At 36.2% G+C, this 23,623-nt stretch overlaps 1 protein-coding gene across 1 annotated transcript; it reads left to right on the top strand.

Annotated features, from left to right (window-relative positions):
- Positions 1-462: 462 nt before the first annotated feature.
- On the top strand, positions 463-22,662 carry LOC18102228 (phototropin-2). Its single transcript, XM_052455907.1, has 24 exons — positions 463-1,076; positions 1,349-2,128; positions 2,530-2,712; positions 2,813-2,904; positions 3,042-3,276; positions 3,391-3,609; positions 5,069-5,137; positions 5,856-5,962; positions 6,231-6,280; positions 7,055-7,159; positions 7,732-7,791; positions 8,423-8,512; positions 9,858-9,934; positions 10,528-10,612; positions 11,277-11,357; positions 12,636-12,694; positions 17,468-17,512; positions 17,911-17,960; positions 18,793-18,899; positions 19,423-19,545; positions 20,197-20,248; positions 20,902-21,014; positions 21,720-21,860; positions 21,997-22,662. Exons 2-24 carry the CDS (start codon positions 1,377-1,379, stop codon positions 22,093-22,095), a joined length of 2,994 nt encoding a protein of 997 aa, XP_052311867.1. The 5' UTR covers positions 463-1,076; positions 1,349-1,376; the 3' UTR covers positions 22,096-22,662.
- The last annotated feature ends 961 nt before the right edge of the window (positions 22,663-23,623 follow it).

The following is a 23,623-nucleotide window of genomic DNA, read 5'->3' as shown; positions in this document are numbered from 1 at the left end:
GCACTAGAAGTCTGGCAAGCACCCTTGCTACACAGGGAAGAAGAGGAGGCTCAGATGAATCAAGTGATGCGGTAGAATCAGTTTTTTGACCACCGTGTTCCGCTATACTTATGTAACGCAAGTGCCAACAACTTTTAACTAGTTTTTTTATTCAAAAACACCGTCCTACCCTCAGAACCTAAGCATAATTACAAAAAAATCATTGTGCAATTACGAATTAGTCTCTCAAGTCTAGCTTTAGAATTTTGAATACAAGGATAATAGAGTAATTACACTTTAACTAAAAATATAAAATGCTAAAATAAAACCCTAAATTATAGTTAATTAATCATTTCTTTTTAAAAAGCAAAACCGTCACTTCTTTATTACAAGTCACAATAAACAAAGAGATATTTATCTTTGAATTTTAATAAGGGGTCAAGATCGTTGGGTACATTTAAATTTATGGCGCAAAATGAAACGTTATCTGATTCCCACCCCCACCTCCTGATTTTTCTTCCAATTGAATCCAAAACAAGGAAGAAACTATTCCTTCATTTACTGCACGCACGCCGTACGTATTATATGCTACTTTAACGGTGACTGCAGGGATCGGCAAGGTAGCTAGCTAGCAGCTTAATTACCAAAATCAAAAACCTTATATACCCGCCTTCGCCGCTTACTGATCGTTGTTTCTGTGAATTAATTGATGAGCGAGCTGCTATGGCTGATTCATTTCCAACTAGAAGAGCTAGCTAGCTACTCTTGAAGTCTAATTCCTTACTACTGTTGCTGATCTGAACCGTACGTACGCGAGAACGGTCTCAATTAATTCTTCCGCTCTAAGCTGCTGCTACTGCTACTGCTACTGCATGCCTTTCTCTGTTTCTTTTCTTCGTTTTTTTAGGTCCAATATTTGATACTGTGCTCTCATCTCTGCCTCCTTAATCTCCTGCTCAACTGTTTCGGCATTAAATGTACCGATGGAGTTATGTACAATAATGTTATAAGAATATACATGCTTGAATCTCAAGGGACATAATACAACCGTTTCTTCGTCAAGTAGTTGATCAAATCTTTGCAGGCTCACAACTCAGGTTATTGTTTCGTTATTACGCACTGTGTCACACCTAATCCGAATTCTCCAGCACTGTTTGCTTCATGTTTTCTCAGAATTGATTGGTTTTATATTAAGAATTTTCAGTCCCCAAATCAGAGACCGTTTCCTCTCGGGAATTCTTAGTTTAAAGCACTAGCTAGTTAGTTTTCAATTTATTTTGATGGAGTATGCGCTCAGTTATTAACATAATCAAACATTTTTACCCGACTTGTCTTAATTTCTCCATAATGTTGGGATGTTGCCATATAGGTGATTTATCGAGATCAGAAGTCTAAATATGGAAAAACCAAAGACAAACTCTTCTACGGTTGATCAACCGCGGAGATCAATAGAGGTTTACGATCCTCATAATATTAATAGTGTTACAAGTGATGGCAGTGGATCAATAGAGGTCCATGCAGTGGAAGAGGGATCGGGATCAATATCTCCAACTCCAACTATCAAATCTACTTCCGGTAGCAGCAGAGAACCTGTGAACAAGTGGATGGCATTTGAAACAAAGTCCAAGATCACCTCTGATCATGATGACGATGCCATTTCAGATGAATTTAATGTGTGTGGGAGCAGTAATAGGGTTAAAGCTGGAAAAGATGATGATCACGGAACCTCATCTAATCATAATAATTCTTCTTCTAACCGACAACCCTCCTCCTCCTCCTCTTCGAATAAGATACTAACCGAAGCTAGCATTGCAGCAAGGAGTGCAGAATGGGGATTGGTTGTGAGGTCAGATGTAGGAGAAGGTACTTTCAAATCTACAGCAATCAGATCAGAACAACTGGAAGATGATGGAGGAGATACAAGCAAAAAAAACTCGTTTTTGGTGGATTCGACGAGAACATCAGAGGAAGACGGAGCAGGAGGAGTCTTTCCAAGGGTATCCCAAGAGCTGAAGGATGCTCTGGCAACATTGCAGCAAACGTTTGTGGTCTCTGATGCCACCAAACCAGACTGCCCTATCATGTATGCAAGCGGTGGTTTTTTTACCATGACCGGCTATTCGTCAAAGGAAATTATTGGAAGGAACTGGTGAGCTACCAACCACTAATTAATTAATATATTACTATATAAAAAATGTTAACCATTCGACTCTTCTTGTTAAAATTCTGATTCTCGTTTTTTTTTTCCCTCGTAAGAAAATCAATAAATTAGAGGAAAAATAGTAGTATATAAAATAAATAAATATAAAGCATAGCATGTCACAAATTGGAAGGAAAAAAAAACCGAAACAATTATCAGTTGAGTAGTAGCGGTAGCGGAGTATTGGGGAAAGCGGGAAAAGCGAAACAGAAGGGAAGGACTAGGGCTGTAGCTAAGCTCGGTATTGTAGATTATAAATAGAAGAAATGGGTTACTTCAATTTGATTTTTCCAAGAAATTAGTAATTAATTCAATATTTGTGTGGTCGTATTTGTTTGTTGGAAATGCAGCCGGTTTCTGCAGGGAGCAGATACGGACCGGAATGAAGTGGCGAAGATACGAGATGCCGTCAAGAATGGGACAAGTTACTGTGGGAGGCTTCTCAACTACAAGAAGAATGGCACTCCTTTCTGGAATCTTCTCACCGTCACCCCTATCAAGGATGATCGTGGCAACGCTATCAAATTCATCGGGTACGCTCCATTTTAACTTCTTTACTAATTTAATTGGATTGATTGAATTTTCGAATAAATTAAATTAAATTAAATTAGCACGGGGTTTCGGTGATTGCAGAATGCAGGTGGAGGTCAGCAAATATACGGAAGGTGTTAACGACAAGGCTTTTCGCCCAAATGGATTGCCCAAGTCATTAATCCGCTATGATGGTATCTACCATTGATTGATTTCCCCATATTTTCTGCCCTTTTCATTTCCTTTATTAATATTAATTTCTACTCCCCTCAAATATTCGATTTCTTCTATTAATTATTATAGTTATAATTATAATGATTTGACTTGTCAGCTCGTCAGAAGGCTAAGGCTTTGGATTCCATTACTGAAGTTGTCCAAACTCTCAAGCATCCCAAATCTCCCTCTCGCACTGCGAGTCATGACACTTCTGACCACCTCGATTGTCTTCTCCCTAAATCCGTCGATTTTGACAGCTTCACCCTCCCTAGTAGACTCACTCCAAGCAATGTCTCTCAATCCCCCACTGCCAAAAACTCCAGAAAATCACCTCGCATTCCCTTGATGGGGTTAGTATGGCTGCTCCACTTCCGGCTATGTTTGACTCTCAAACCTTACATTTAAATCATACTCTAAAACATTAAATTGATGCATCACTTGTGCGATATTGTCCTTCTCATCAGGCTCAAATCTCAGTCTATAATTTCCGCGGTAAAGCATGAAGAACCACCAGCTATTGAGCCTGAGATTTTGATGACTAAAGACATTGAACTCTCTGACGGCTGGGACCGTGCTGAATGGGAAAGGGACATCCGCCAAGGATTTCATTTAGCTACCACATTGGAACACATTGAAAATAATTTTGTGATCACAGATCCTAGACTTCCTGATAACCCTATTATAAGGCGTCTACTCACTTTTACGACTTTCTTCTAACTGTTTGTCTCATCATTGTCCAGTACCTCTTGAATGTAAGAGTTCGTTTTGAGTACATGAGTAAAGGAATAGGCTACCTAGCTAGTTAGCTATCTGAAGCCTCCTTGCTTCCATGCCAGAGGCCGGGGTTCAAAAGCTTTTCTCACATCAACTCATTAACATATAAATGAGGGGAAGAGGAGGAGCTTGTAATGTGGAAATGGATAACTCTGTCTTTTATATGCTTTCCTACATATTTGATTTCTACACTAAATGTCATGTGTCGAGGATAGAGCACAAAAGGTTTTATAGAACAGTTCTATTTCAAGAACTCGGATTTACATTAGTTATTTGACCCACGGTCAATGGAGGCATGGAAATTTGACTGTAGAAACAGAAAGTACAAAGTAGTATTTTCTCTACACCCGGTGCCAAATGTACAAGTTTCACTCTGAAACAGCTAGTGGAATTTAAGAAGTATTTGTTTTAGTGGTTAAAATTATTTTTTAAATTATTTTTTTGTTTGAAAAAAATATTAAATTAATATTTTTTAAGTGTTTTTTATAATTTTGATAAATTTATATAAAAAATCTATTATTTTAATATATTTTTAATTAAAAAACACCATACATCGCATTACCAAACACTTATTTAAAGATTATTTGATATTATGATAACTTTTGTTTTTTACACTGTCTCATACACAATTACATTTCAAACTTTGTTTTTATAGATAACTTTTGTTTTTTACACTGTCCCATACATAATTACATTTCAAACTTTGTTTTTATAGAGCTTAAAAGAACATGTTTTTTTATTTATGGAAACATGTTTTTTTATTTATTTTGAATGCAAAAATCCATCTACACTATAATTTTAATCAAATATATATTTTTTTAAATTTATTTCTTTAAAATCCCAACTAAAAATGTTATTTTTAAACCTATTTTTTTAAAAACATAACTGTAAAAGCAACTCAAAGCCAAACACCCACTTATCCACTCTCTACCTTTGGACAGCAGTCCACAGTGTGTCTGCATGTGCACTTGTGCGTTGTGTATTGGAAACATCGAGTGCATTTATTATTTCTCATGCAAGTCAGTTAGTATGCATTGCTCCACAACCTTGATGCATTAAACCCAACAAGTAAACCGAACAAGTACTGTAGATCATGGGCTTCTTCAGATACAATCCACTCTTGCTTGTCCCACTTTGGAAAACTGACCAACTAACTAGTGGGATTGTGAAATCAATACAAGTTTATCAAATATTTATTTGCATTTGAATTATTATCAACTCTAGTGTCCATTCTTTTCTATCCACAAAGCAAAATATATTCTCTGTGCTTTCTCTATGTTAGCATTATACTTCTTGCAAGCAACTATTCTATGTTGTGTATATGCAGCCCGCTGGCATATTATATTAATCCAGCTTTACTGCGCAGACATTTGCTTCTGATGGCTTTCTTGAACTAACAGAATACACTCGAGAAGAAATTTTGGGAAGGAACTGTCGGTATGAAAATATTCAGTACATTTCATTTGGAGTCTTCATTGATCAGTAGTGACTATTTTCTTCACTTTTTTTGCGTGTACCTCCCATTTTTTCAGCCTTCAAGCTGTACTCTATTTTTTACATATAGTACTTATGCGCGCCCTATCATTCTTAATGTCAGTTCTTATCATGTCTTTCCCAAATAAACATAATGTCACTTTGTGTTCCACAATAGCCATAAATCTACCTATTCTTCAGTTTATCTCTAAATTGTATGACTTAAAGAGCACCTCATGTGTAAATATTTTTGAAATTCCAGGGGATGGTACCATTATGATACTATAAATATTTAACTTCTGCTTACATTGTGGATATTGATGGTTCAAAGTATTAAATAGGCAGGGAGAAAGTTAAGATGAACCTGTAAACTTGTAATTACTTGCAATGTTTTCAAAACACCAGTATTGGTGGGACTTTAATATTTAGGGTGGCTAGTTTACTAGTTTAGTGGAATGTTAAGAGCAGATCTGTGCTGGTGCTCATGATTCTATTATCTCTGTACTTCATAATTATTTTTTTTGTGGAAACACTTGTTGCTACAAATTGAACACTGATATGCTTAATTTCCTTTTCAATACGAATCACATAAACATAACAGCATCAGTTTAACCATCTTCTGCTCTTTGACTATGTACTTTATCAAACATTGAACCACCATTATACTTTGTTAATTATACAGATTTCTTCAAGGACCTGAAACAGATCAATCAACTGTCTCAAAGATAAGAGATGCCATCAGAGAACAAAGAGAAATCACTGTTCAATTGATCAACTACACCAAGAGTGGTAAGTGTGTGATTTCAATTTCATGATATTGCAAGTGTACACCTTTTTTAGCTGAATGTTATAACTGTCTCATTAATTCTTGAATGTTAGAAAGAGAATTCATAATTTGTTTGAAGAATCCTTGAATGCTTCAAAGAGAATTCACAATTTTTTTGAAAGTTTTCTATGATACAATGTTTTGGAGGAAATTTTATTGCTTCTTAATGCAGACATAATATTTAGTCAATTTTGTGCACCATCATGAATTCTTATGTTTCATTACATGCAGGAAAGAAATTCTGGAACTTATTTCACTTGCAGCCTATGCGTGACCAAAAGGTAGCTATATGATTGTTATTGGAGACAATTCTTCGAGTTTCTTGGTTGATCTTGGGCTGTAATTCTTGTTGGTCTAGTGATTGTATGGCAGGATCTAAACTAAACTGGTTGATCATTTTGGTATCTTGGGCCTTGGCCCATTGTTGTCATTTTTTCCTTCTTCCTTCGGGTTGTAAGACTTACACCAACACTCCTCACATGCAATCATTTATCTTTTCCTGTGGTTGTCATGTCAATTCACAATCCTCACACTGCACACTGTGCTTGTGTTCTCACTATCTCCAGCCCTTTTTTGTATTATTCACGTGTGATCCCTGTACCATACCATGTACCTCAATCATTTTTTTTCAAGTAATGCTAATTTTACCAATGAGAATCCATCTGAATGGATGCCCTTAATCTAGAACATTTGATCAGTAGGCGCCCACACTGTTACCACATAGTTTTCCCTTGGTGAGTCAATATCTCTGTGTTTCCTTAATTTTCTCTCAGGCTCTCTAAACTGTTTGTTTTTCTTGACCGATAATCTTATGCTATGAATTTGTGGGGCTTTATTTAGATATCCCGCCTTTCTTTCTCATTCTTATTGTTGGGTTGGTTCCTCACCAAAATGGTTAACCACTTTTGGTATTGTACAGTTATCTTTTATCTTGTTCTTTTTTCCTGCCTCCTTCATTTGAGACTCGATCCAACAATAATCACCCCCATTTTCAAGTCAGTTATATCGAATCTTCTGGTCTGACTCGTTGTCATGAGTCTCCTATTTTTATGTAGGGTGAACTTCAATACTTCATTGGTGTTCAACTGGATGGAAGTGATCATGTGGAACCCCTGCGAAACCGCCTCTCAGAGGCAACAGAACAACAAAGTGCTAAGTTGGTATGTGGTTCTTTCCATTGTTTTTCCTTGGTCAGTAGACATCATAGTCCAGTGTCCACCATGTTAGGTAAGCTAAATAATTGAACCAGCAAGCCGAAATCAGGATTCACAATTATTAATTTGGTTAAACTGACTGGACACTGATAAGAGTCCCCATATTTGTATTATTTACTGAAATGTAATTAGGACACTCAGAATAGGGTTAAACTATGCCTCTGAATTACTTCTAGAAATTCACTAGCTTCTCCCTTCTCTTTATAGTTAAGCCTATGCTGTTACACTCGTCTCCTCCTGTATATATGCTCTAATGAAAGTTGAAACCACCCTCCTCACATCCTTTATCATGGTATAAACATCTAATATTTTGGTCTGCCAATGCATGCTCTATCTAGCGACAGTGGTAGGAAACTCAGAAGGAGTTGCAGAACTAACTTAAATACTTGTATATTTGTGTGAGAATGAGAAATTGGGTTAGCTCTAGTAAATGTCAGAGAACATTTCTTAGTTAGAAATCTGCCATGTGCATTCACACCCACAAACTCTTAATTCTTTTACAAATGTTTCTTTATCAGGTTAAAGCTACTGCAGAAAATGTGGATGAAGCTGTTCGAGAACTTCCTGATGCCAACTTGGTAAGGTATTCTTTCCACTTCAGGTTAGGAATGATAACTAGCTGATGCCATTTACCTTCATCCAAATGATGATCTGCCTCTTCTTTTGACCTTTATGCCTTTTAAATTCTCAATATCACATTGATGAATTGTGAGGAGGATGCTGCATATTGTAATAAATTGCTTGGTTACTGAAATTGAAGACTGACAGTATCTAGATCTTCCAAAACAAATAAAATGTACTGAATATCTAGATCTTCCAAAACAAATAAAATTGCTTCAGAATTTTACGTGCCAGGAATCACTTGACCCAAAAGATTACAGAAACCTTAATTTACGTCCAAATAACAGAAAATGCTTAAGTTAATGGGTTTACAAGAGCATATCTCAATATGTATAATTTTAGAGTCTTAGTACACAAAATGGGTTGATTTAAGTACTGACTTCTGCAGTGCTATTAGAAAGTTGAGCTTATTTATAGGGTTTATATATAATGTAGACTGATGGAGTCCTTCAATAGTCAACTTATTCTCTTACTTCCATTTTCATGCTTCCTCGCAACTTTTTATGTCTTTTCAGAAAGGTGTTAACTGTTTGAGAAATTGTAGTCATGTCATTGTTCATGCATCTTATGAGTTATAATATTTTCCAGAGAACCGAAGATTTGTGGGCAATTCATTCCCAGACTGTCTTTCCACGACCTCACAAAAAGGATAGTCCTTCTTGGACTGCAATACAAAAGGTGCTTATTAATAAAGTTAACCTTCCACTCTCACACTGCAATGATATTCAATTGTACATATTGCACAGTGTGCATCAATTTGTTGGGATAAATCTACCTCCATGTAGAGTGGAACTCTGCAATTTATTCACAGACAAACATGATCACCGTTGTGTTAATGCCCGGTATTACAAATACTGCATCGATCTTTCCATGTATTTAGGACCCGTTTGGTACAGGGGACAAAAAATGGTTTTTGTCATGTCCCATGTCTAAATTTCTGTACCATGCACCACCTCATTGGGACAAGCTTGCGCTGTCTCATGGAACAAAACTTACTCAAGCATGTTTTCTATGCTATCCATACCTATTTCCCTTAAATTTGAAAGTATTCTTCGTTCTTTTGGACTTTGGATTTTTTAATATATTATTATGAAAATAAATTAAATTAAGAAAAAATAATTATTTTTAAAATAAAAGAAATTAATTATTTGGAACATGATTTAAGATAAAAAATTAATAATAAAAATGATTTTTTTATTTATGTAAAAAGTAAGAACTAAATAAAATAATATAAAATGATCTATCTTTAATATAAATTAATTATATGACTTGAACATATTCAAAAAAGAATTAGATTATTATTTTTATATTTATATACATGAGAAATTATATTATCAGCTGGGTATTATCATCCTTATATATAGTATGCTATGACAGGTTTACTCGTCAAGCACAAAACGAAGTGGTTGTCCAATTCAATGTACACCAAACAAAAGATAGGACAGCTACTTGTTCTGTCCAGTTCAGTCTGGTCCCACCCCTCATGTTTCGTCTAACGTACCAAACGCACCCGATCCAGCTTTCTCTAAGGCAAAATAAAATGAGCTAGGAAGTGATAAGTTGCAAGATTTAGGTGCAGTAAATGCTAAAAAAGTATTGCGTGCTGGTGGCTTGGTACGTACCATCTAATGCCTATTTAATTATGAGCTCAATTTCATTTGCATAAGTGTAAGAATGGATTAATAAATTACTCTATGCAGACTTTATTAACAAAGCAATTGTGGTGGTAATAACGAGAAGCTAGGGATTCGGCTGCTACATGTAAAATAATCTATGCTAGCTATCCTTTTCATGCAACTTGCCTAGGCTCTATTTTCTTTTAGGAGACAGACAACTAGAAAAGAAGTCATTCTCATAAATCATGAGAGAAACCTATGCCTTCCTTATCAGGCAAATTTGTTAGAAAAACAAATACTACCTTATCTTTCTGAAATCAGAAGCTTGATGTTTGTTTTGTTTTACAGCTCTCTTCTTATTAACTCTACTTGTTTTGCATGTTAAAATCAATCCATTTGGTATTCAGATCACTTCTCGTGGTGAAGAAATTGGGCTACATCATTTCAAGCCCATAAAACCCTTGGGCTGTGGTGATACTGGCAGGTATTAGCATGTCTCTACTAGGTCTTTGATTGAAATAGCTGCGTTGTGCATGGATCGATCTGTGTCATGATTTATGATGGTCATTAATCTATTTCCAACTTGATTTGTTTTTCTCTTTCCCCTTTTCCTCTATTGTTTGCACATGTAATGTTGGTTTTGCTTGGAATCATGATAAAGCTGTATTTGGCGCGATTAATTTTCTCTTCTCTTCTGTACAACTAATTCAAGGGAAGAAGGATAGTCAAAACTAATGAGTGAGGCACCATGCAGTTTGTAAACTTGAAAACTGTTTTCATTTAGTTCGATATATAGGAGGTTTCCATGCGTGTTCTTATTTTTTTATCTTTAGTTACTGTTGATTTCCATCACATTTTACTGTGTTTTTGTAGATTGGAAATTAATAAATAGTGGAAGAAAGCATCATGACAGCTTTTCTTTAATTTATTGTTGACCACTCTAATGACTGCTCAGTTCCTTTTCTTGCGCGGCCTTTCTGTTGATCATATCAGGCTTGAACTGTGACTGGCTTATTTCTGCTCACATGTCAATAGAGTTTCCCAATGTTTATGTTAAACCATTTTTATGTCTTTTAGTGTGCATTTAGTGGAACTTCAAGGTGCAGGGGAGCTGTATGCTATGAAGGCAATTGAAAAATCTATGATGCTAAACCCTAACAAGGTGTGAAGAACCAAAATTTATTTCTGAGATACCTAGCAACTTCTATCAAATTTATCACTCAATTCATATTCATTTGATATTTTTTGTGATCGTACATGACTTGTGTTGTTGTATATGCTTCCTGAAATTGACCTAAGCTTTTCTTTATATCTTCTTGGTTTTGTTTCTGAAATGTTCTTTATTTCACCACATGAGATGTGCTTTGAGAACATACAATGTCCTTTTCGGATCACTTTTATGTCCTTTAAAGTGTGAGGATACTCTGTATTATTCGAAGTCCTTCACGCATCAAACATATAAATTTATCCATTGAAAATATATATATGAAAACACTTGGAGAGTGGTCAAAGCTGAATGATCACACATACTTTGGCTAAGAAATGAAAACTACATAATGTAGACTCTTGACACTTATTTTCTTATCCTCTGAGAATTGAAGATTTAGAACTACCAAGATGACACTATCTAATAAGAACTTCAAACTATTAACTTGGATTCACAGAAAGCAAGGCTATATGGACTCTTCGAAACCTATCTTGATTTAAGTTCCACAATATCCCAGACTGTTATGGAAACTGCAACATCATAGATCTCTGCTGAAAATAACTCATGTCTGATAACATAAAGGTCCAATGTTATCATAATCAATACGATGACTTTATAGGTTCATCGAGCATGTATTGAGAGGGAAATCATTTCGCACTTGGATCATCCTTTTCTTCCAACACTGTATACTTCTTTTCAGGTATTCTCTCTTTTTTTCCCTACGTTCATAAACTTTATCGTGCAAGTTCCCAAATTCCTGTTTTCTTATTTATGAGTAACTGATGACTAGATGCTTATTTTCTTTACTACTGCAAACTAAGCAACTAGTCAACTATTTCTGTAGCATAGATGGTAAAAGACTATTGTTTGGCTGAAATTCTAGAATTTTTAAGGGTGCTTTATTTTTGGTTGCTTTCCCCCCATCATTTCATAATTTTTCTTTCTTTAAATGGTAAATTGTGATCACCCTCCCAAGTTATTGTGAAATTACACAAACCATCCAAAAGTTTAATGATTTGACTGAAACCCTCCATATTTAAGAAAATATCACGAAATGCCCCTAGCATTTTCGAAATCACCCATCAGTATGGGTAGTTTGGGTACAAAAAGGGTTTCTGTTGTATCTCCAAACTTTTGGGCAGTCTCTGTAGTTTGGGTAAGGAGTTATTGGAATTTACCCTTCTTTTAATTAATTTTAAATACACAGGTCCACTATTTTTCAGCCTTACATTGTTGTATTTGTGTATATTCATATTTTTTTTTTGTTTTTAAGATGATGAACCAGCTTAAATGCATAAGATCTTAAATTCATGCTAAAAATTGAATTTGCATGGCCTCTTACCTATCTGGTTCATCATCTCATCAGCACCTTCACTGCTAGAAAATCCAATAATGAATCTGTGTACCCGCACCGACTGAGACCAAGGCAGGCAGGGTATAGACTGTAAGGTGGAGGAGTAAAGAAGTAAGTAGGCAGCGACCTTTGAATCCGATCAAGATCCCATCACTTGTTGACAATAACATCACTGGGAAGAAAGCGCATGAACTCATTTCTTCGCAAATGGCACCATATCCAACGCATCGTTCTATACTATATAAAAGAATTCTCTCTTTCTGGCCGGTATAATATGCTGACGATTGGGCAAATGTGCCCTCATCGTCTAGTGGTTCAGGACATCTCTCTTTCAAGGAGGCAGCGGGGAGTCAACTTCCCCTGGGGGTAGGGTATTACGTACGAAAGGAAGTTGATGGGGGATTCTTAAGAAGTCTGGAATTTTTTCTTCTTGGGTCGCTGCCCGAGCAGTTAATGTCGAAGGACTGTAAATTCGGTGGCAATATGCCTACGCTGGTTCAAATCCAGTTGATCCTAGTCAAATCACTACTGGAATGCTCTTGCTGAAAATTTGAATACTTGTTGCTTAGATTTACTGATCTATTGCATACTGTGAAATATGCTGATCTGTTTTTATCTGGTCAGACTTCTACACATGTTTTCCTGATAACAGACTTTTTTCCTGGTGGGGAGTTATTTGCATTTGTTAGACAATTGACATTTTAACTCTAGTGTTTCAGTTTGTCTAATTGTTATTCAATCAAGTATTGTCTATTTTCTTTTCTTTCATTTCTGTTTTGATTTGGTCAAAGTAAATCCCTTGTTTTTCTGAAGTTGTTGCTGAGTTAGTGGCAGCACATTGTCCACTACAGTGTTGGTGGCAGCACATTGTCCACTACAGAGTTAGTGGCAGATAACTAGGAAAGTTTGTTAAGTTTTCTCATGTATTTAAAGATATGAAGTTAAGGAAATACTTACTGAGACATTTTATCAAACACCTTGTGTGTAGTTCGTGTTCTTCAATACTCAGCATTGTTGTTCTTGATTGTGCATCCCTTCACCTGCACAAAACACAGCAACATAATTCTTAACAGTGGTATCAGAGCCCTCTTAGATCTTACAGGACCAAAACACCTTTTTCAAAATCTCAAAAATGACATCCAACAACCTACTTTTAAACTCCCCCATTATATTCACTGGCGAAAACTACCACATTTGGTCAGTGAAGATGCAAGCTTTTCTTGAAGCTTATGATCTTTGGGAAATTGTTTCCGAAGACAAACCAGTAGCTCCCTTACCAACAAATCCCACTATGGCTCAAATCAAGTTCAGCAGTGAGGAAAAGGCAAAGAAATCCAAGGCAAAATCAATCATCCAGAATTCTGTGGCAGAAAGCATTTTCTACAGAATTATGGCATGCAATTCAGCCAAAGAGGCTTGGAACAAACTAAAAGAAGAATACCAAGGCAGTGACAGAACAAGGCAAATGCAAGTGCTGAATTTGAAGAGAGATTTTGAGGCACTTAACATGCAAGAAGATGAAACAATCTCCAAGTATTCTGATCGAATTTCACTAATTATCAACAACATCAGATTACTTGGAGAAGACTTTCCTGACAGCAGGATTGTGGAGAAGGTTCTTGTGACTCTTCCTGAGAGGTTTGAATCCAAAATCTCCTCTCTGGAAGAATCAAAGGACCTCAGTAAAATCTCATTAGGTGAACTAATGAGTGCTCTTCAAGCACAGGAGCAACGAAGAACAATCAGGCAAGACAGATTGACTGAAGGAGTCTTTTATGTGCAAAAACAACAAGCTGGAAAAGGAAAGAAGTTGCTTAATCTGAGAAGTAAAGGCAAAAATGAAGGGGGCAGCACCAGTGAAGGTTCAAAACAGAAGAAGTTTCCTCCCTGCACTCACTGCAAAAGAAACACACATTCAGAAAAATATTGCTGGTGGAGGCCAGATGCAATTTGTGGAAATTGCAAGCAATCAGGGCACATCACAAAGGTCTGCAAGTTTAAAAAATCAGACCCAAAACCTCAACAAGCTCACCTTGCGGATGAAGTTGATACACAGGAGGAGCAATTCTTTGCTGTCACTTGTTTCTCAACAAATGATTCAGCTGATACTTGGCTTATCGACAGTGGATGCACACACCATTTGTGCAATGATGCTGGAATGTTCAAAACCCTTGATGAATCTTACAAATCCAGAGTAAAGGTTGGCAATGGAGAATTTCTGGAGGTCAAAGGCAGAGGGTCAGTAAATGTTCAAACAAGTTCAGGTATCAAAATCATTCCTGATGTGTTATTCATACCTGAAATCAGTCAAAATTTGTTGAGTGTTGGACAAATGATGGAGAAAAACTATTCTCTTCAGTTTAAGGATCATAAATGCACTATCTTTGATCCTTCTGGAGAACAAGTGTTCTGTGTAAAGATGAAAAACAGAAGCTTTGTTGTTGACTGGGATAAAGTATCTAATCATGCATATGTGAGTGCTACTCAGGATATTTCAAATCTTTGGCATAAAAGATTTGGCCATTTCAATCAAAAGGGCTTGTCAATTCTGAAACAAAAGGAAATGGTTGAAGCATTGCCTACATTGAATGGTGAGATTCAATTGTGTGAAACATGTCAACTTGGCAAGCAATCCAGGCCACCATTTCCTAAAGGGCAAGCATGGAGAGCCAGCCAAAAGCTTCAGCTCATCCACACTGACGTGTGTGGACCTATGAAGACAGCCTCATTATGTGGTAACAAGTATTTCATTCTCTTTATTGATGATTATACTAGGATGTGTTGGGTGTATTTCATCAAATTTAAAAGTGAAGTATTTACAATCTTTAAAACATTCAAAGCTTTAGTTGAGAATCAAAGTGACATGCTAATTAAATGTTTAAGATCTGACAATGGTACTGAATATACCTCAAATCAGTTTCTTGAGTTTTGCAACAGCAGAGGCATTGTGCACCAATACACTACACCATACACACCACAACAAAATGGTGTGTGTGAGAGGAAGAACAGAACAGTAATGGAGATGGCTAGATGTCTCTTACTTGAAAAGAAAATGCCAAACAAATTATGGGCAGAGGCAGTCAATACCTCTGTTTACTTGCTGAACCGACTTCCAACCAAAGCACTGGAGGACAAGACACCATATGAAGGCTGGAATGGTGTCAAACCTGCTGTAGATCATCTTCGAATATTTGGCAGCATATGCTATTATCATATAGCTGAGCCAAAGAGGAGCAAACTTGACAACAAAGCTCAGAAGGGAGTTCTTGTGGGCTATGGAATAACTACCAAAGGATACAGAATCCTTTGCTTACAAACAGAGAAGGTAATTCTCAGCAGAGATGTGAAGGTTGATGAAGCAATCATATGGGATTGGGAACATCAGAAAAATATGATTTCTGATCAACCATCCACCATTCAACCTCAACTGGTAGCTGATGAATCAGTGGATGATTTTCCAGTTAGAGGCACAAGATCATTGGAAGATATTCACCTAAGATGCAACATGGCAATTCTAGAACCAACCAGCTATACTGAAGCTCAAGAATTTCCAGCATGGAGGAGAGCAATGGAGGCAGAAATGGAAATGATCAACAAAAATGCAACATGGCAGCTGATTGAAAGGCCTAAGCATCGCAAGGTGATAGGTGTAAGATGGGTTTTTAAAACAAAACTCAATCCAGATGGGTCAATATGCAAATACAAGGCTAGATTGGTGGTAAAGGGTTATGCTCAGCAATATGGTGTGGACTACCTAGAGACCTTTGCTCCAGTAGCAAGGTATGATACTATTAGACTTCTCATTACACTTGCAGCACATAACTCTTGGCAGATTCACCAACTTGATGTCAAGTCTGCCTTCTTGAATGGATTTCTTGCTGAAGAAATCTTTGTAGAACAACCTGATGGGTATGTTGTTAAAGATAAAGAAGATTATGTGTATCTACTTAAGAAGGCCTTGTATGGGTTGAAACAAGCTCCCCGAGCTTGGTATGACAGAATGGACACACATCTGCTTCAACTTGGGTTCAGCAGAAGCCAAAATGAAGCAACTTTGTATGTGAAATCCTGTGGTAACCATTTTCTAATTGTATCTATTTACGTAGATGATATGCTCATCACAGGAAGTGAACTTGGGATGATCCAAGAGTTCAAAGATGAAATGAAGAAGATGTTTGAGATGTCTGACCTTGGAATGATGAACTACTTCCTTGGAATGGAAGTGATGCAATCCAGCCATGGCATTTTTACATGCCAAAAGAAGTATGCTTCAGACATCCTAAAAAGATTCAAAATGCAGGATTGTAAACCAGTGGGGACTCCTATGACAACAAGTATCAAGCTTAGCAAGGATGATGAATCTGAAAAAGTGGATGAAAGTTTGTATAGAGGCTTAATTGGCAGCCTTCAATATCTTACAGCAAGCAGACCTGACATATTGTTTGCTGTGAGCATTCTTTCAAGGTTCATGCATTCCCCAAAGGAGACTCATTTTATTGCAGCAAAAAGGATACTTAGATACATTAAAGGTACCATTGATCTTGGTATTTTCTGTCCAAGATCATCAGAAGGAGTTGTGGAACTAAAAGGCTATACTGACAGTGACTGGGGAGGCTGTGTTGATGATTCAAGAAGCACTTCAGGGTATTTATTCTCACTCAATTCAGGTGTCTTCACCTGGAGTTCAAAGAAGCAAGAGACAACAGCTCAGTCCACTGCAGAAGCAGAGTACATTGCTGCTGCCTCTGCTGTCAACCAAGCAATTTGGTTGAGGAAAATGTTAAAGGATTTGGGACATGAACAGATTGAAGCTACTAAAATCATGTGTGACAACAGTTCTGCAGTATCAATTTCAAAGAATCCAGTCTTTCATGGACGTACAAAGCATATCAAAATCAAGTTTCATTTTATTAGAGAAGTTCAACAATCTAATGAAGTGATGCTGATTCATTGTTCTTCCGAAGAACAACTTGCAGATATATTTACCAAACCACTACCTAAAGAGAGATTTGAGACATTAAGACAAATGATTGGAATTTGTCGTCAAAATGTCAAGGAGGAGTGTTAGACAATTGACATTTTAACTCTAGTGTTTCAGTTTGTCTAATTGTTATTCAATCAAGTATTGTCTATTTTCTTTTCTTTCATTTCTGTTTTGATTTGGTCAAAGTAAATCCCTTGTTTTTCTGAAGTTGTTGCTGAGTTAGTGGCAGCACATTGTCCACTACAGTGTTGGTGGCAGCACATTGTCCACTACAGAGTTAGTGGCAGATAACTAGGAAAGTTTGTTAAGTTTTCTCATGTATTTAAAGATATGAAGTTAAGGAAATACTTACTGAGACATTTTATCAAACACCTTGTGTGTAGTTCGTGTTCTTCAATACTCAGCATTGTTGTTCTTGATTGTGCATCCCTTCACCTGCACAAAACACAGCAACATAATTCTTAACAGCATTGCTTGACAAGCAACCCATGAATTTATTCAAGGAGGAATCTGCAAGGTGCTCCCAGTTCTTCGTTTAATGTCTTAAAATGCCAAAGCCATTTCTTCTCTTACCATTTCCAAATACAATTGTTTTATTCCCATTTTAGAAACTCAATACTGTTTCTTGTGGTAGAGTTTCGTTACAGTAAAGGTAAATTATGATAAGAATTTGGATTTGGTTCATGCACCTAAAGGTGTGGGATTATCTTTCGCTTTACCCAGAAGCTAATGCTTAGGCCTAGATTTTCCTTATCATTGAGCTCTCTTACCAAACAAATACTTTTATCACAGAATTTTGAAAGGACCTAACCACAAAGCATATCGACTTTGTCTATATCAATTGCTGCCTTCTGAATCACTACCTCTTATATGAACAAGCTTTCTATTTAACTGTCAACTGTTATTATTCTCCAGGTTCTATGCTGCGGAGGTTGTGATTGGCTTGGAATATCTTCATTGTTTAGGTACTTTATGAACAGAAAGTGCATGCCTTGCTCTCTGTGCTTTGGTTTAAGGTTTTTAGTTTTTATTTTTCTCTTCAAGTCATAAATCGGAAGAACACCAAGAAGAATGCATGCAGGTGCTGAGCTGAAGTCCAAGAATATTGCTAGAAGTTTTAGGAACTTGCTATCATCCTAAATCCTGTTTGAATGGAGCTCAGTATTGTGTGTTACCATCAATGCTAGCAAAAAATGATAAGAACTCATGTCTAATTCTTTGTTTCTTCAAGTTGTCATGATTTAAAGTATGACAAACTACAGAGGAATGAATGCAAGTGTATTCATTCCCGATGCTTCTGCGCATTTTTTGTAGATGCTATGATGTGCGATGCACATCCTTGTGTGTACTCTTTTCCTTTCCCATTATTCCAAAAAATAAATTCTCCTTTATGTTGATGTCGTATCTTGTGATAATGGGTGCAAGTGCATTGGAGGGGATAGATTTCACAATAAAATATGCCCTTGAGTTCATAGGGATGATTAAACTGAGAAAAACGTTGTTTTCAGTTTCCAGACAACATATACTAATTGGTTTCTATCTAGCTTTCTTTAAATAATTGATTTGAGTGGCATTATGTCATGCTTATATGTCAATATAGTCTTTGTTTTGGGGAAAGGATCTTAGTTGAAACCCTAAATTTCAAGGTTGGTCTATCAACCAGAAAAGCTTAATCACCTTGTAGATGTGCACATCAGAGTAGGTTCTCTAATAATAATATATATTTTGCATCAATTGTAAGGAATTCTTCTTCTTTCTGGTTCTTATTTTAACTTCATTTTCTATGACATTATACAGGAATGGTTTACCGTGACTTGAAGCCTGAAAATATTCTACTTCAGAAGGATGGACATATTGTTTTGAGTGACTTTGATTTGTCATTTTTGACATCCTGTAAACCACAAGTATGGCACTATCTTCCTGTTAAAAGATCATATTTTTCATTTCTTACATATTTGCTTTCACTTTGACTTCCTACCCATGGATCACTGTTATTCATTATACCAACGACATCCTATCTTCTTGATAAATGATTGAATAGTGGGCTGGCCATCTTCCCCTTCTTTTTACTTTTACAAAATTTTAATCAATGTTTTTTGAAGTTATTAAAGTCTTCAATTTTTATCACTTTGATTTCACAATACAATTCTGTAACTCAACAATGCCTTGCATTGGGTGGAATAAAGGAAAACTGCAAACCATGGACTGTGTGGTATTGCTTGATTCAGTCCTTGCACTAACGAACCATGAACATGTCATTCTTTCACTCACCCTAAAAGCTGTTTGGATTTTATTTTTTTTGGTGTGCTCCCTTTAACCATGCATGCCGTGATAACGCTGGAATCACAAGTTTACATATTTTCTAAAACTACTGTATTGTGGGAATCAGGGCTCATTTTACATGTAAATTTCAACTGTGCTCTGCAGATTATAAAGCATGCACCACCTAATAAGAGAAGAAGATCAAGGAGCCAACCACCACCAACATTTGTTGCGGAACCAGTAACACAATCAAATTCTTTTGTTGGGACTGAAGAATATATTGCTCCTGTATGGTGAATTTAACTTGTGCTGAACTTTTATACACTTGTTTACTTGAAATAATTTAATCCATGTAATACCTAGGAAGTTTATGTTCTACAAGAATTTAGAATGGTTTTGGAAGTTCTTGAGAGCAATTTTCTTGGATTGAGTCTGCAGTTGAGTTTTTAATTTATGGTGGGAATTAAAACAACTATTTGGAGGAGTCAAAGTGTTTCTTCATTTTATGACCTCATATTTTTAACAGATCAACTCCAATATGTTGGCCACTAAGATTTTAGATTACGTTGAACCTAAAGAATTTTTGTTCATAGAAAAGGGAACATGTCTCTTTCCCCTTCAAGAATACAGTGGTTTTTGAAGACAGTTGTTATTAATATTGTAAAGGCTATTCTTTTTCCTTGGAAAATTCGGATCTGCGCTTGAATTTGTATCATATTCTAAGACCGGGTGTTTTTCTTTTGGTAAGAAATATGCACGCATGTATTCAAATCCTTCTCAGCAAACTTATTGAAACAAGCTTGTGAGTGCTTATTGATCAACCAATGTCAATCAATCAATCAAACAGGATGTTTATTACATAATTTGGAATTAATTATGTCTGCCATTTTGTATAATATTTTATTCATACACGAGTTCTAATGAGTTTCTTGACTTAAGGAAATAATCACAGGCATGGGCCACGGCAGTGCAATTGACTGGTGGGCTCTTGGTAAGCATATTGTGCATACGTGATACATAAATGTTAATTGCATCCCATTTTTGTGGCTTCTGTTTTCTTTCCTCATTTTATTCTTTGCCATTTTATTGCAAATATAAGCCTCAAAAGCTGCCATTTTTGTGTAACATAAAATGTCCTTGATTGATGAAATCATAATGTTTTTTCTACAGAGATTTCATTTGTGCATATTATTCAAGCTTCTTTAAGTGTACCTGACAGTTTGATGACGGTGTCCTTTACTGTGATCGGAACTGTTTGCAGTTATGCATACCTGATAGGCAAATATGACATGCTACGGATTGCATGACCGTTTTAGATTTACTACTTGTTATGCAGAAGCAAAGTTGTTGGTGCTATCATCATCTTGATAGGATAGCTCAATGACTGCTCAATACCATTGGGCCCTAGTGTGCTGTTACATATTTGGTGGTTGAAACAAATAGCTAGCAAGCTGCATGTTCTGTCATTGGATGATTTATGCAGCTTGAGAAATTTTGCCTTAGTTTTTAGGCCTGAGTAGTAAAAGATATATTATTTGCATTTGAAGATAGTTGCCGCTCCTGCTTAATTTGCTCCTTGATATCATGCATTATTTGATTTGTCTCCTTTTTTAATGATTTTTTGTTTATTACTTTGGAACTCAGGTGTTTTGTTGTATGAAATGCTATATGGTCGTACACCTTTCAGGGGAAAGAACAGGCAAAAGACATTTGCCAACATTTTGCACAAAGATCTCACCTTCCCAAGCAGCATCCCTGTAAGATCTTTAACTTGCAACAGGTTATCCTAATTGCATAAAATACTTTTGCTTTTTAGTTCTCGAGTTTGTCAATATTTTATCACCTCTTGTGATTAAAATGATGAATGGTGCTCTCCTTGCATATTGCTAACATTGTTTGCCATCAGGAACTTCTGTTTCCTAGGAAGCAGGAATCATCAGAAACTTTGAAGCTTAAATCTGAAATGTTTTCATAGAAAATGTAAAGAATTAGTTTTTGGTTCTTGGATTTTTTCTTCTTCTTTGTACTATTTCTGCTTTTTTCTTCCTTTTCTTTGTCTTAACCAAATTATTTTTTCCCTCTTAATTACTGCTTCTCCTGTCCAATAAAAGCAGTCCGTATTTGAGATTTTGTTTGTCCCTCAACCTGGAAAAGGAACAAATAACTTCTGTTCAAACTCCCTATGGCAATGATTTCTTTCTTTGGGTTACATCAATTAACTTAATTGGTTACCTCTACATATTTGTTTTTTAAAACACAATAAGGGGAGGTCTTGGAACATTTAATCATATAAATCTAAAAAAGAATACTAGGTTAGGGATGATTGGAGTAAATTTGAACTTAGATCTCTCTCCTTTATGACTAATATTGAAGCATAAATGCGGGCAGATTTGTCTATGTCATCATTAATGTTGAAACTTCTGGACAAATTATTTGCTTACTGACCTATCTTGATGTTCCAGGTTAGTCTTCCTGCCAGACAATTGATTAATGCATTGCTGAACAGAAACCCTGCCATCCGATTAGGATCAAAAACTGGTGCTAATGAAATCAAACAACATCCTTTTTTCCGTGGAATTAATTGGCCTCTCATACGCTGCATGGTAGTACTCCCATCTATGTTGGAGGAATAATTCTTTCCCAGTTTTCTCATGCCCAAACAATGTTTCCTTTTGGTTCTTGGAAATACCAATTTTGATTAAGCAATGGCTACATCTCTGGAATGTTGTATGTGTGCAGAACCCACCACTGTTGGATGCGCCTCTGCAATTAATCAGTAAAGATCCAAAGGCCAAGGATGTTGTGCCTGTACACTCTATGGGCCTAGAGATTTTTTAAAGGTTGAAACAAACTATTGTTATCAATTCAGAGCAGAAGTAATTCTCTCTACTGCCAATTCATGGAACCTTTTTTGTGCCATCAAATGGAGATATCTATCCACACATTGAAATGCCTTTGTCCAGTTTATGCAGCTGTTGAAAATTGCTTTCTTATGCAGGTCTTGCATTGCAGACCTCACAGAGTGGTGCTTTAATATATATACTGGGATTTTCCCTCATATTTGTTCATTCTTTTGAGTCAATTGTGCAGGAGAACAACTTTGTAAATGAGATTTTGTGGAGGTGGTCCTCTCTGTCCTTTGAAGATAGTAATGCCTCGGCTTAACAGCAAGCGATTATGAAGCGAAGATGACTAGATTATGGATAATATTATTGATTAGGTTGTATTGTGCGGTTGGGTGGCATTAAAATTAGCCAGATGAAGTAGGATTTGGGTGGTCGATGTTGTGTAACGGTGGAGGACTGTTGTAGGCAACCAATTTCAATGAAATTAGATGTATCTAGCTGTGGTATGGATATTTTGTTTAGTAAAAGCTAGCAAGTATATAATGCTCTTTTTGGGTTTTATCTTTTCTCATTTTGCCCAGGTGATATGTCGTAAACCCTCCATCAGTGCAGGGTTTCTTTTCTTATAAACCTTGTCAAAGTAGTTATAAAACTGTCTCAATGACATGAATGTCCTCCTGAGTCTTGTTCTTGCTTTGTTTAATGGCTTGTCTAATTGGTTTTGAGTTCTACAATGAGGTGGTCCTCCACGAATTTGCACGCACCCTCTGAAGAGGGCTCCCAGGGGGGATTCCAAATTTTCTAGTAAGCTGACGGACACGAGTCAAGGATAATGGTTTGCTGGAAGAAGCCTAAAAGAGAGGGGCCTAACCAATCCGGTTGGTACTAACTAGATAAGTAATCTGCGTTATGCGATCTAAATTTTTTCAACATAAAAAATAATATTTAAACGATGATAATTTAAGACAAATTGAGTTAAATTTACTAAAGTATAACTCGGGATATAAAATTGAAATAACTCGCGGAAAGGAAAACAAATTTTTTTTTTTGTAAAGTTCAAGAACTAATAACCTAATGTCAAAGATGAAAAAAATCAAAAAAATATAATGCTGAAGAATAAAACCCGAGTTAACTCAGTCTAACTTGACAAATCCACAACCCGTAATATGAGATCGAGATAAAAAAAAAACTCAAAAGAAGTACCTGAAAAAAAAAAGTTCAACAAAAAAAAACTTTTAAAACAACATGAGCTAACCTGGGTTAACTTTACCAACCTTCCATCTTAATAATCAAATAAAAAGAAAAGTGAAAAACTAACAGGGCTCAAGGGCAAATTATTTCATGCAAAAAGATGAAATTGAAAAAAAAAAACCTCATAAAAAAATTAAGGAAAAAAATTAGACTTCAGAAAGAAACACTTAGCCAAAAAAAAAACTTAGTAAGAAAATGCAAGCTAACTCGGATTAACTTGATCACCTCGCACTCGAGCTAACTCATCACACGTTGATGCGTGTAGTTTT

This window comes from Populus trichocarpa, chromosome 9 (genome assembly GCF_000002775.5).
Source record: "Populus trichocarpa isolate Nisqually-1 chromosome 9, P.trichocarpa_v4.1, whole genome shotgun sequence".
Classification (NCBI taxonomy): domain Eukaryota; kingdom Viridiplantae; phylum Streptophyta; class Magnoliopsida; order Malpighiales; family Salicaceae; genus Populus; species Populus trichocarpa.
The sequence above is the reverse complement of the archived record's forward strand: the minus strand, read 5'-3'. Positions and strand labels throughout refer to the sequence as shown.